This window comes from Diorhabda carinulata, chromosome X (genome assembly GCF_026250575.1).
Source record: "Diorhabda carinulata isolate Delta chromosome X, icDioCari1.1, whole genome shotgun sequence".
NCBI lineage: Eukaryota > Metazoa > Arthropoda > Insecta > Coleoptera > Chrysomelidae > Diorhabda > Diorhabda carinulata.
This window is the reverse complement of record NC_079472.1, coordinates 49,786,373-49,801,810: the sequence shown is the minus strand read 5'-3', so window position 1 is coordinate 49,801,810 and position 15,438 is coordinate 49,786,373. Positions and strand designations below refer to the sequence as shown.

The following is a 15,438-nucleotide window of genomic DNA, read 5'->3' as shown; positions in this document are numbered from 1 at the left end:
ACATTTGTTCACGAGCTCTAGGAGTTTGGTTAGAATGTAGTAAGCCAGTAAGATTTTGAAAGTGTTCCACAAGGAAAGATTTAAGAACCTCTGATCTAAACCAAAAGGTTTCTTGCAGTTTTTATGATCAATTATCAGCATTATTTTATACATTTTTAGACACATTCGACGATGGTCGAGGTCTATTGTATCAAAAGTTAAAAAAATGAACTGACGTTTTGACAACCTTCACTAATCTTTTTTTGAAAGAAGTTACGTTGTCTAGTTGTCTAAATTCTTAAAATTTTAGCGACCGCGGCTGTCGTATACGCCCAAGCATTTTTCCGGATTCGATGCACATTTAAAACATCAAATTACCTTTGAAGAATTACAGATGTGACTCTTGTGGAAATATTCTTTCACGTGAGAAATAACTAGTAATTGTGAAGTAAGGAATCAAAAATTAAAGGTAAAAATCGGTTCTATCCATAGAAACAATGGCGCCTGCTTTGTTTTTAAAACTTAATAAAATCACAACTTTTGAGAGTGACAAACAGTTTAGCCTACACAGGCAGTTTCAGTCTAATTGCTTGGCTGTTTAAAGTATTAAGAACCACCTGGCAAGCTCAGATGAGAACTTTTCATCTTATGCGAATAACAATAAAAATAAGAAAGCTACTGTTGCAGATCATTCATCACCGAGTGAAAATACATATTTCAATATTTACAATCGTGTGAAAGTCTGTAAAAGAGAGAAAGGAAATGAAAATCAAGCATCCAACATATTACTTGAGTTTTAAAGTAATATAACAACAATTAAATATTGATCAACGTTAGAAGCTGTATATTATTTTATTTTACTACAACCGCGTACTTTGATAGACATTTTTGTAGAAACACGGTTGCTCCAGAATTCATAGAGTATGGAACAGAACGACATACGATATACAAATGACTACTGACAAATCTTGCAGAAGATCAAAAGCGAAAACACTCTGTAAACATATGCTGCAGAAAGGAGGAAAACCTAGTTTATTGAACTTTATAATGTGGAAGAGTGAATAATATTTTTCAAAGCCTGAGTATTCAACAGATAAAACAGAGATTAAAAAAATCATTTAAAATTTGGTGTTTTGATCTGTTTAATATTAAGGTACTGCTAGGGGTATTTCAAATTTGCTGTTGAAAAATTGGAGTCATTAATTTGAGTATTGGAAGTTCGATGATATTTAAGTGGACTGGTTATAATGTACTCATTTCCTGGCCATCAAATAGTCCAGATTTAATACCAATGTACACGTATTTGTGGCAGTTCCTAAAGCATTATTTTTATTAATCATAGTACCTATTATGCTAACCAAAATAACTTCAACATCAACTTGAGTAAACTATATGAATTATAAAAATTAAATAATGGTAAATCAGCAATTTTTTTTTGTTGCTGTTTATTTCATACCACCATACTTATTTTTTATTTTTTTATGTTTATGGTTGATTGTTAAGCGTTATTAATTTAAAAAATTTTAAAATACTGTAATAATTTAAAGATTTTTTGAATAACTTTATGTTTTGTATTCCGTATTTTTATTTAAAAACTTTTAAACTCTGCACTTGTAAAACAGACCTACATAAGCATATATATTCAAGATCAGAAGAAAAAGATCCTCCAAAAACTAAAATATACAGGGTATCTCTTTTGAAAGACTGACACTGCATTCGATTTTTTGGCCTCTATGTATTCATTTATTTTGGAAAAATATCATTGATTCGGGAAAATTTTGTATAAATCATTTTTTTCAATTATATCTATTGGTAACAAAGTTGAAGCAGTATTCATTTATATTGAAAACCGCTGTACTTTTAGTGGAAATTGTAACACGAACAAAATTATTGGAAAAATTGTATTTAAGCTGAATCTTAAGTTACCTAAATACTCAAATTACAAACAAAATTTATATTCACAAACTTTTATAAATTATTTAATAAGAAAACTTATTTCTTATCATTGGCATTATTCCCCATAGAGAAAATGGCATTTATACAAAAGTAATATGGAGAGACCTTCTGAGTTGTCTGGTTTCATATCCCCGTAAATCCATTATTCAAAATTCTGAGAACGACAAAAAACTAATTGAATACGCTTTTCTGGAGATTTTTGAGAAACTTTGTTTATTGAAATTTAGTCTTTTTGTTATATTAAAAATACAGGTCTTGGGAAAATAGATAAGAACATAAGTAATTATTAACATGTATAAATGGTGTTTGGTGGATTCTGCGAAAAAGTTTGAAAATATAGGAATCGAATTAGACGTAATTTTAAAATGATGTCACAGAAATTCACCTCACTTTAAGAAACAAAACTTTTATTTAAGAAAACATTCAAGCAAAGTTTAGTACGTAATTGCTGGACAACAAAATACACAAAAATATTAAACTAACTTGTCGGGAATACCGTCAGTTTGTTCTCAAAAACTATTTTCCTGGTCTTCATCACCGTCACCGGAATTATCAATGGGATTATGTTCGAAAGATCTTTCCACTACCTGCTTGTAGTATTCCAGAGCTTCTGACGTTTCCTACTTCTTCCCGTAGTTCTTGCCTAATAGATTATTGACATCCCAATTTTTAAAAGTTTTGGTTTTACTCCAGTAAGAATTGACTTTAGTTGAATTTTAATAAATGACTAGCCTTTGCTGCAAACCCCTTTAAATACTCCTGTATCTGTTTAACAACATCTAGATCCTCTTCTGGCTTAAAAGTTTGGCCTTTTTTCTTATTTATTTTTCAATTTTTACACTCTATCCGGAGGAACGTATGAATGGCCCACAACAGGGAATTCTAGCTCGATTGTTTTCAGGGTTCTTATGTGGCATGAGCATAACCATTTAAAACACATAGACAACAAAATAGTATTTTTCTTTTATCCACCGCATCCTTCGGTGTTTCTACTCCATATAAATTGCTGTTGTTTAATGTAAAGCACACATAACTCGCAACGTATACGTGATTGGTTAAGTGGATTTGATGCTATGTGAAACTCAAATCCTAAAGCTAATTTGCAAATATAGTTTCACATTGGGATTGGGCTATTTTGGGATCAAATTAATGAACAGGTCGATAGAAAGCATAAATTCCCACAGAATAGCGTGTAAATGTTTTTGTCTCATTTATATTTTTATATTATTTAATTTAAATGATGAATTTTCAGTTATTAAATATTGCATATGATAATTAACATTTATATAATAGGTTTATTTAAAAAATTTCTCTTTTTGGAAGGAGTATTTGCCGATGTTCTTCTTGGACTGTTCAAACTTCAAAACTACATTTTTTTCATTAATACAGATGGTTTTGAATAAAGTGAACAACAATATACTTACCTATATAATATTGAATTTTATAATAGTACCATTATTATGTGTAGAATCTCAATGACATTATAAAATGGAGGTTACTCAAGTCATATTTTTAGAATCGGCATAATTCCCATTCTAAAATTGTAATACTATTTAGTTACATTGGAAAATGTTACAAGTTTTCAAAATAAAGTATTTAAGAAGTTGAGTAGAATATATATATATATATATATATATATATATATATATATATATATATATATATATATATATATATATATATATATAGAATTTGTTTGTTAAATAACTGATTATATATATATATATATATATATATATATATATATATATATATATATATATATAATCAGTTATTTAACAAACAAATTCTAATTGAGGAAACCGAAAATAGATCTTATAGGTCTTTTCAATTACTCTAACTGATTACTTTATTAGTGATAAATGCCCGTTTGAATGTCATCTTTTGTGCATATAATAAATCATATTATTCTGTATAAGGCTATATCGGTGACATTCAAAAGTTTTGTAATGAATCTCCAAATGCCTAAATAATTTGTTGTTTCCACTTGCAATTTTTCCGAAGGTATTAAGCAGCCTTTCACCTTTTATTTTTGTGAGATCAAAATTTAGATGCATCATATCTATAGTCAATAGTCTCTTAAGTTGGCTGGGTATTTCCAAGTCTGACTAAATTACAATGATTTTTATAATCATTGATATAACTGCTTATTCCTATGTTAACTATAGTAAAAAGCAATTATTCATTATATTTCATTACTAAAAATTTTACAGAATATAATATTTTGAACTGAACTTGGTTGTAGAAATAATAAAATAGGGGAGAAGTTGGAATCATTTTATGGATTAAGAGTCTTAGTAATTGCACATCCGATATGAGTAAAGGTGTAAAGGTCTTAGAAGTTAGGTGTCTGTTGGATTTTTTTATATAGGCATTTCGTGAACCTGTTTGCTAGAAGTGCTATGATTTAGGGTAGAACAGAGCTAATTTAAAATAATTTTCGAAGAAAATTACTTAGTAATTTGGATTGTACTGATTCTCAATGTTAATTAAAACGGCTCTCCGAATCAGGTTTGAGACATAAATATAAAGTCTCCGTTCCTCATATTGTTTTGCGTAGCTGAGTACTTGAAAAAAACCTATACCATTATCACAGTACAGAGAATACAATTTTAGACCAAGTAATTGTGTTCTTTTGATAGAGTAGATCCAGGTAAAGTATATTGAACAGAAAGTATATCGATTATGATCATGGTAATGGGGTGTGGCGAATCAAAAATTTCATAAATAACATTATTTCTTATGCTAATATTATTCGATATCATAATATATTAAATAACAAACTAATTATCTGATGCATTATAGCATTTAAGAAAATATCCAACATTATTGATATTTTCTCTTCCTAATTACTTTCTTTTTGCATTTTATATGGAACCAAGAAATACTATCAAGCATTTAATTAAGCAACTTTCTCGTTTTTATTACTATTGTAGTAGTCTATATTATTAATTATTTTTATTTTTTCATTTGAGTGAAAACTGTTGTATGTATGTACATATGTTACATTTGCAAAAGTGGAACAAGTATTCCAAGTGAAAATTTATCTTTGAATAGCATAAAAATGAAGTTTCCAAGCGGTAGCAATTAAACTAGGGTGATTAATTTGAGTTGATAGAATTTCTATTCGTGTGAAAGGTTACAGATTATCACAAACAGGACGAGCTATATAACATTTTTGCTTATCAGAGTAACTAGCAGTAAACCAATTGTACAATTATATAAAAAATAATATGTTGATGAATAATTATACATTCGAATTGAAGCCCTAGTGGCAGAGAAGATCTGATATGGTTATAATATTCTGATACAATCTTACGTAAACTAATGTCGAAATCGGCTGATTTTCATCCTTATACCGTAAACAAAGGACATTTTGTGAAGTTATTTCGGTATTATTGGAATTTATTTGCGAAAATAGTGTTTTGTTTTGCTGTAAAATATGGTAGAAATGTCAGAGGTAAACTTGGATTCTATCTTCGCTTGCAGTTCCCATTTACAAAAATAAAAACTTGAATAAACTTTCAAGTACAAGAAAAGACAAATGGCTGATGCCATAAAAGAGGCATATAAACATACCGAAACCAAAATATGCGTTTGTTTGTTTTAAACATTTTATATCAGGTATGTGGTGTCATCATAAATGTTTATATTTGTCCCAAAATTGTGAATTTAATATAATAATATATACCAGATTTGTGGCTTCATAATGACTAATAAGAATAATTGTCTGAAATCAAATTTATGATATATTTCGTAAACTATGTAACGGCGTTTGCAGAATTTCCATGTCATATTTATTGAGATCCGATACCTGGAGTATTTTTTTCAATACATCACCCCGAGTTTATAATTTTTTGAATAGATAATTACTTATGATATTAAAATTAGTACTTACAATTCAATTTGATGTTTTTCAACCGTTATACTTAAGCCGTTATCGTTAAAGTCAGAAATATCATATCTAATTAAAAAATATGTAAATACAGGGTGATGAAGTTAGAATATTACCCGATGAAGACATCAAATTGTGATAAACAGAAAATCTGCAAACATTATTACAAAGTATACGAAATATACAAAAAATTTAATTCAAGTTAAATTCAACCAAAAATTCGGTGTTCCGTCTTTTTTTCCCGGCACTGTATATATAATATATAAATATATTATAATGTATTTGTTATTTTTGAGAAATCCATTGGATTGATACCTACTTGCTGTGAACCACTAAAACTAAACGGGTCTGTATTGTTCACAAGAGCTTTTTTGTTTATATCTATTTACAAATTCCGGACCCTCTACCTCTAAATTCACAAAAAAACTAATTACATTGAAATCTAAAAACTATGCTTTACGCACAGATCTCTCATCATCATATAGCTTCCAGTAGAGGGCACCTATTGGTGTTTCAACAGCTGTGGTAGAACGATGCTCTCCATTTCCTTCTGTTTTTAGCTATCTTTCTCGAAAGTTCTTCTCCATGACAGTACAATGTTATCTCTTTTTATTTGTATTATCATTTAATGCTTGTCTGTTATGTTTGTGCTGGTTTCCTTAGTCTATGACTTATCCATCTATTTTCTCTTTTTCTTTTATGGTCCAAAGGTATTCATTGCTTCCTGTTTAGACAAAAAATTTTGCAGATAACTCGTAGGCATCTGTTGATGAACGTTTGAATTTGCTGGAACATCTTTTTATTATATTTTCAAGTTTTGTTGTTCTTTAAAACACAAAGAAAATAAGCAAATTTGCACCATTATAAAGGAGTTAATCCGCTTCTGTTGATATGGACACTATCGGTCCATATATGAAAAACAACTGGTTTGAAAACTTGATCTACTATAAAATGTAATTCCGGCGTATGTTTTTATTTTCGAACGTGATTTATAGCGTTATTCCATGCTAATGGAGTAACTTCATCGATTGCAATACGTAGCAAACGCTCCTACTCTTGTCTGAGTCAAAATAAAATGACTTAAAACTACATTCGGTGAAATCGCGGAACCATTAATAATTTTTCAAATTTAAATAGAAAAATAATACAATAAATTCACCGAACCAATTAATGCACTAGTTATCATTGTTTATTCATTAGTTTCTGGTTTTCAAACTAATTTGAATGTTAACAAGATTATCATCTACGATGAAATGTAGTGTTGAAATGTTGATTAACTCAATTTAATTTAGAGAAACTTACAAAAATAACGCTTTTGTTTAATTTCATAAGAAAATCCAAGGCTGTCATATCATTATTTGATCTTTGATAATTATCTTTTATTTTCATTTTTCAAAAGAAACATTCCGTGGGTTTTGTATACATTATATATTATAATATTACTATAGTCCATTCGTTTAACGAGCAAAGCATATTATCTGACTTGAAGAAATAACAATTAAACGCTACACGGTGGCTTTCTCACTAAAATAAATGTTTACTCGCATATACCCTTTTTCAAATTCAATAATAATGAAAATTTAATTATAATACTATATTTGTTTGATCATAATCTCTTTTTAACTCTACACACTTGGTGCAGTAGTACGAAAACGTGTGAAAAAATCAGCATAATATTTGCTCCATATCATTTTCCTTCTTAGAAATATTCAACAGATTACATCTTCGGAATTTCTAAATACTGTGGACTTGCTGTTATTGGAAAAACGATTTTAGCTGTATTGGGAACATGTGCCTCTGTTAAATTTTATTCTATCGGAAATGACATATCAAAACAAAATATACAGGGTGTTTCTAAATTCATGCAACAAAATTCAGGAGGTGATTGCTCTTATAAAATTATTTAAGATGTGTCTTGCCTATAACAAAATTTCCTCAGCCCGCTCGTTTCAAAGATATCACCTTTGAAAGCTGGTGACTGGTTTTTTATTTATTTTTTTTTTAATTTCAGTAATGCTAGAAACTTGAAATTCTGTGCACTCACATAGGACTAACTTCGGGTATTCTTTTCAATATTCCTATTCATTATACGGTGGTGAAATTAGCAACACCATGAAGTTTCATGAAATAAAATTATAACTTAACATTATTATTGTATGCAAAAATAGATTTTATTGTATTTTTTTGCCAAAACCAATAGCTACAGAATAAAAAATAAACATCATAGTTTATAATTCTTTTAATGAATTGACTGGAAACAGAAAAGATGTAAAATGTAAGACAATTCATAATAAATGCAGGAGATATCCACCTTTCGCCAAAATATATGAACTTAGCCTATGTATCATGGAATGTTATACACGTTTAGAAAAAAAAACTCAATTTTAGTCATCATCTTTAAAGGGTGATATCTTGGAAAGGGGTGGTCTGAGGAAATTTTGTTATAGGATAGACCTATCTTAATTTCATACGAGTAATCACCTCCTGAATTTTGTAGCATGAATCTGGAAACACCCTGTAAGTATCAAGGTAGAGAAGACAATAACGCAGAAAATGACCTCAATATAGAGGAATACTGATAAGTGACAATAGGAAAAGATGGGATAGAAGGATTGGGACACTGGATATTAAGAGTAAATGTATGTATATGAGCAGAATTGAAAAAATTTCGAAAAGTATTATATCAACAAATATGAATATTAAGCTCAGTTATCATCTAATAAGTACTAAAACAAAGAAAAGTGAACTTGAAATATAACAGTGAAAGGAATGAAAATAATATTATATCTCTATCTCTCTCTATTCTGATTGGATCAACATGATATCGAAGCTCCGAGTGGTAGGAACGGTAAAGGAATCAGAAGCGAATAAATATTCAACATATTCAAGCAAACTAAAATGTACATTAGCCTTCTAAATGGACACTTGAAGACACTACGTCTACCAGATCTGCTACGTAGAGAACATCTTTCCACATTCTTTCGAAGAGAACGAGATAATAGAATTCTAGATCATTACACCTGAAGGGGTATGAAATATAATATCTTTGGGGGCAATAGAAGTGTATATGATATCCTAAATTATACATACATACATACAACATGTACACAGAAACTTCATTAGTTCAAATCTGGGTTATTATTAAACGACGATCTTTCCCATTTGACCTGTAAATCCGTTGATAAACCGTCGAAAAATGCTTGCGTAATCTTTTTAACCGATTTAACGAGATATCAGTTTTCCAATCATTTACGTTTCTTCTAATTAGAATGTTCGTTTTCCATCTGTTTCCGGTTCTCATATTTCCGTCCTGAATAAACTATCATTTTTCAAACAATGTTGATCTAATATCCTGCTACCCCAAAAAGAAATTTGGTTCAGGTAAAATTTTGATAATATATTGATAAAACCTTGTAGATTATCAGTATTGGCTCATTGAAGTGAACTGAATGGACTCGAATGTTTGACTGCCTCTTCAATTTCTATAGGTTTTTCCCTAGTGACCTCGCACATTCTATAATTAAACGATTCTTATTCATATTGTCATATTTTTAAACTATACAAACTTGTTAACTCGCAAATGAATATTTAGCACAATATTTTTGTTCATCTCTAATTTTCACTGGTTTCAAACTTCTTTTTTGACTAGGAAAAACCTCAATAGTTCACCGATCGAGCTCACTTTTATTGCTGCCCTGGGTCTAGGAACTGGCAGATTAAGGCACAGTTTACTAAGTACTACTGCTTTCCAAGAAATACTATTATTAAGAGCCGAGAATAGAAATGAATTATTCTGTATTGTTAGAAAAGATGGTCACAATTTACCAATATTAACCCATTTCACTAACCTTATTTCAATATCGTGTATAAGTGCAGATGTTATTTTATATTTTTTGTTGTAGATGTAGAAAATCCATAGACTTTTCACTGAAGTGTGCCTGGTTGTTAGACGCTTTCAGTTCAGATGCGTCTCTACCAACCAAAAAGAAACCTCACGGCGTTAAATTGCGCAACCTCATACTCTCCGACGAACTCAGACCAAAGGACCAAAAAGTCATGACCACTTCTTTAAATTCCGCCGTCGGAGATAAACTGACCGTCCCGCAATATATCAAAAAAACCCATCAGAGATCGCACAGTGATGCCTCAGCATTGTTTCCCGGTTTGAAGAAGGGATGGCCAAATACGACGAAACTCAGTTTGGGAGATTTGAGTTCGGGCAGAGCTTTCGATAACGGCTGTGTATGTTTTGATAGTTGTCAAAACGTAGTTAATGATCTTAGGGGAGAAAAGACTGAATGCATTTGTTCGGTAAGTTATTTGTTCTGTTTGCTGTGAGAAAATATAATTTTTGATAAAAAAAATTGGTATTTCACTTTAGCTATCCTACCCAAGTCTCGACAACTATGTCGAGACTTGGTATTGAATAGGTATTAGATAAGGTTGTACATGACGTAACATTTGCGAAGAAAGGTTATCTCTAAAATGGCTTTTAGAACACTTCCGCTCACGTACCTTATCAACTTGTCTTTTTATTTTAATTTCATTTATGTAAAAGCGCATTTTTTTAGATTTTCATAATTTGGTTTTGTTAATTTTTTCGAAAAAATAACAGAATTTATAATAAATATGATGGAATTTGTCCAAATCAATTTATTGGCCTAAACATTTATCGTAGCTTGAGTTTATTTTTGTCTTAAAAGCCGCCAAGAGTCATTTTTATCAGATCTTCCAAGAGGAAAGAGGGAACGGTTTGCCAACATACTTATAATATCTAATATATCAACAAAAATTTACATTTGGCAACTTCGTTTCTCTAAAATCTGATCCAAGCGTTACATAAAAATACATGAGTGGTATGTATCTAGGGAGTCTTAAGTTACAACTGCCATCATTAATGATAAACGCACAAACCAGTTTATTACGACTTAGTTAGCATGCGAGAAATCATTTCTATCAACGCAATTAAATTGGCTACAATATTAGTACGAGCCGAAACTGAACAATAATTATCATGTCGGAAAAATTAGCAGCTAAGGCTTAATCTATCTTGATTCATCCTTTTTGAATGTCCAAACCAGCTTAAGATTCTCTTATTTATTTTTTCTTTGATTGTTTTACTAAACTACACTACACTAAAAAGTTTTTTTTTATTTCAAGTCTCATGAGTTAGTAAGTTAGAAAAGTTGTCAGATTTAAATTTATTATTTAACTAATAATATTAAAAAACAGGTAATAAATGACTCGGAATATAAAGGAGGCTTTTTTATACGTTGCAGGCGCCTAGATTACGACCCGAACTGGAATTTATGCAAGCACTTATAATGATCGGCAAATTACTTAGTTCAATACCTACGAAAGAAGCAAAAACAACAAGACTTGTAGCGGAATTGACAACATTGAATTTGAATCTACCATCCAGAGTATGGTTGCCACTAAATAGTCAAAATCCCCATTTTATCGTTAGGATACCACCGCAAGTGGCAGCTGTATTAAACTCCAAAGATAAGGTAAGTTCAATAGACGTCCCAAAAAAGTGATATAATAATCATTGAAAGGAATTTCGTTTGTTTTGAATTTGGTTTTGGAATTGGGTGGGCCTGATATAGGATTTGTTTCCTCTGCAGAGGTCCGATTGGGACGCTTAAGAGTATTTTTGTGTGTCTGTACGCGTCTTCCAAGTATAGTAATTGTATAGATTTGGTTGTTGAAACTGGGAGAGAAGCTTGTTTATATGTAGATTTTCCGGAAAAATTGAATTAAATGGGGAAAGAGGTAGGTAAAGTTATCGTCAGTCAAAAATGATATTCCGCCATAAAAATACAGCATAAACTGAAAGAGATTCATGTGAATGATAAATTATTTCGTTGAATCATAATTAAATTTAGATGTACAAAATATTATTATTTGTTCAAATTGAACGTTTTATTTTCTTACTAAAAACTGTTAATTATGTTTTGAAATCATCTACATGGTTGTTGTAATAATATTTACTTCCAGGTGCCAATAAACATGTGGCACGCCGAGAACAAAAGTAACTTAATCTACAATTTAGGCAAATCGAGCTATATATATATTTTGAACTTAAAAATTCATACTATAATGATCTTATTCATACAATTTTTAAACGGTGGGATGAATTTATACACACGGTGTATCTTACGAAATTCATTTATACCCCAACTGTTGGCTATCCACTAACCCTTATTACTAAACACTTATCTAATTTATTTGAATTCGTCATTTGGTTTTTACTATTCCGATATGTCACCACGACATCAAATTAGTTACTAACTCCGGCTGCTAAACTACCGCTAATATATATCCTACGGCTTTCTAGATCATTCGGATTTTTAGATCCCTAGAATACCGTAAAGAAATAGAAATTGTGTCTATGAAAACATAATATAAATAGACCTTGTTGGAAAGAATACCCGTTGTATTCTCGTAAATTTGGATGCTGTTGATATAATAGAACAGGACCGGCTTCACGATCTATACCAGTGGGCCTATACTTTTCACCTACAGTTTCAAAAACTGACCTATACTCACTACACTAGGCTCGGAAATTTCCGCATTTCTTTCATTTACTTTGAACATTTTTCAACACTGAAGACACCTGTTGTTGTTTTTTAAATAAATAAAAATACAAACAGATTCGTATTTGGTTACTTTTAACGTATTATTTCGTTAATGAGGTTCGAGCGACTAAGATTGACTGCTGACATTTTGTCATTTAAAAAAATAATTTCAGCAAATATTTTATTTCCTATTTTATACAATTTATATCATATTTTCTAATTATTTTAATTACAAATCTTTTCATAATTTTGATAAATCTTCTAGAGCTCTTAGGTTGATTTTTATTAGGATTTTATTTTATCTTGACGTTTCGCTTCTATCTTGGAGCGTTATTGAAATACTTATAATTAAAATGATTAAAAATTAATGAAAAATATGAAATAAAATATTTTTTTCAAAATGTCAGAAAGTAAAGTCATAATGTGACAGAGGAGAGTAATTTAGATTATCAGTTTACCTACCTCAGATACTTAACGATATATATGTTTGAAAATTTAATTTACTAAATTATAATAAATTTACTTTTAGGTTTTTATGTCCTGTTTATCATTAACGGATAATTTATTTTGTTTTGTAAAGATCATTTCTTTGATTGTCAATTTTTGATTATTTTTATCTTGAGTTATCTTGAATATTTTGGTATTTTTAAAATCAAACTCGTGCTTTTAATTTTGTTTATGTAATGCGGCTGAAGCATTTTTAGTATATTTGTGACCATTTATCCTATTTTCTAGATATTGCATAGTGATTCCTATATAATTTCTTGGACAATTTAAACGTGGTATAGAGTAAATAATATGTATTCGTTTTCTTTTCTATTTTTAGTTTTGCTTTTTTAATTTTGTATATAATGGGCCAGTATATTTTCAGATTTATAACAGATAAAAAATTTGACATTTCGACACTTTCAATCTTAATCATATTTTGAAATTAAAAAAATAATTTCAAATCAGATGAGACCTAAAATAAAGATGATTTGGAAAGGAACGGGTTGAACCGCATTGGAATTTGAGTAAACTTTCAAGGATGAGGCAGATTGAGGTCTTGGAATCAACCAAAAAAGGATCTGCGTGTAGAAGGTAGATTGAGATCACAGAATCGGATCACCACCATCACTCTCTAATGGCTTCAAAATGGAAGCCGAAACGTCGAGAATTTCCAAAATTCCAACGCGATTCAACCCTTGAACCTACCTCTGTTGTTCATAATCCTGATAAGGAAAATCGTTCTGAATATATATCTGAAATCCTACAACATGAAAATCAGTCATCTTTTAAGACTAATTCTCTTCTAAGAAGAAGAACAATAACAGAAATTATTATAAAAGGAACGACGGCGACATGAGGAACACGATATATTTGAAAAACGATAATTTTAGTCTGCTTATAAACACACACTTAAAAGAAGATTAAAAAAGATTATTGGTTAAATCTCCAGCATTTTTATTTTATTTTATAAAGAGACCTGGAAAGAATTGAACATAGTTATAATATAAAACGCTTTTGCTAAGTAAACAAAAAAGTGAAGACTAACATACGTACCTATAATTAAAATGAACTTTTTGTCTGTTTCTCATTTAGTTTAACAGAGTAAGAGAAGCAATATATATATATATATATATATTTATATATATATATATATATATATATATATATATATATATATTAATCTCCAGTTATTGTTCTACCCTTATCCAAAAACACAATCATGATTACTCCATGGCAATCCCAAAAAACTGAAGCAAGAACTTTTCCAGCAGATTTTTGGAAACGAAACTTCTTAGGACTTGGAGAATCAGAGTGTCGCCATTCCATCGATTGTTGCTTTGTTTTTGGATCGTAGAAATGTATCGAAGTCTCATCCATAGTAACAATTCGGTTTGAGAAGTCTACATCGTTTTCAAATCGAACGCAGATTGAACGCGATGCTTCTACCCTTGCACGCTTTTAGTCAACATTCAAACATTTGGGGATCCATTTGCAGCAATTTTTCTCATGTCCAAATTGACGTGAACTATATGATGAACGTGTTCGTATGAAACATTCCGTGCTTCAGATATCCGTTTTAGCCCAATTCGACAGTCTGATAAAATCATATCATGAACTGCATCGATATTTTCGGGGACTGGCACAGAAACTGCCCTCCCCGATCGGTCATCATCTTCAATGGAAAATTTACCTCTTTTGAAGCTTGCAGTTCAATTTTTCAGGCATACGAAGGACATTGATCACCAAGGGTATTAAGAATATCTTCGTTAATCTGCTTACCTCTTAACCATTTTAAATACAGGTACTTGATGATGGCTCGATACTCCAATTTTTCGATTTTCACAATTTCGATGGATATCTTTTTTCTTTTAATTAATTGCGTAACTCTGGTTTACTTTTTTGACGTCAAACTTTACACTGACACTTCTTGTTATTGTTCGTTGCTATGGTAACGCAATATTTTGTTTATGCATGGAACTGGTCTAGACTAACTAGATATCAATACATCCTCGTAGAATTTAGGACTAGTTCAGACTTGTAAGATCTTGCGTAGTAGAACAAATAAGTCCCAGTTTATCAAAGAGTTTTTGTAACTAGTGTTGTCATATTTGAAGAATTCCTTCTTGTAATTAAAAATTAGTTGATGATAGAAGAAGATAGATGGACAAAAAATTTTAATTCCAATCATTTGCGATGATAATTACTTATTCAGAAGTTTGTATTATTTTTTCAACTCAAGAATGTCATGGTATTATTCGATTAATAATAGTAAAATTCATTAATGGTGGCCGAAACAATTATTAATAATTTATTTGTGGAGAAGAAGTATACGATATATAAATTTAACATGAAGAAGATTAATACAACCATTTATCAAAACAATGAATCTAGGGAGGTCAATGGGATGTTGCTGTTTTTATACACATATTTCCCAATATAAAATATAAAAATAGTTATATATCAAGGTAATAGGCCACCTGTCATACATGGAACTACGATATCTAATTTTCAATTAATATTGAAACTCAATGGTATAGG

At 30.1% G+C, this 15,438-nt stretch overlaps 1 protein-coding gene across 1 annotated transcript in view; it reads left to right on the top strand.

Annotated features, from left to right (window-relative positions):
* The window catches only part of LOC130902350 (phosphatidylinositol 4-kinase beta), a 77,573-nt gene that overhangs the window by 46,362 nt on the left and 15,773 nt on the right, over positions 1-15,438 (top strand). Inside the window, exons 4-5 of the mRNA XM_057814441.1 lie at positions 9,733-10,141; positions 11,110-11,340. Of these exons, the coding sequence (XP_057670424.1) occupies positions 9,733-10,141; positions 11,110-11,340 (640 nt within the window). The remainder of the gene's footprint in view (positions 1-9,732; positions 10,142-11,109; positions 11,341-15,438) is intronic.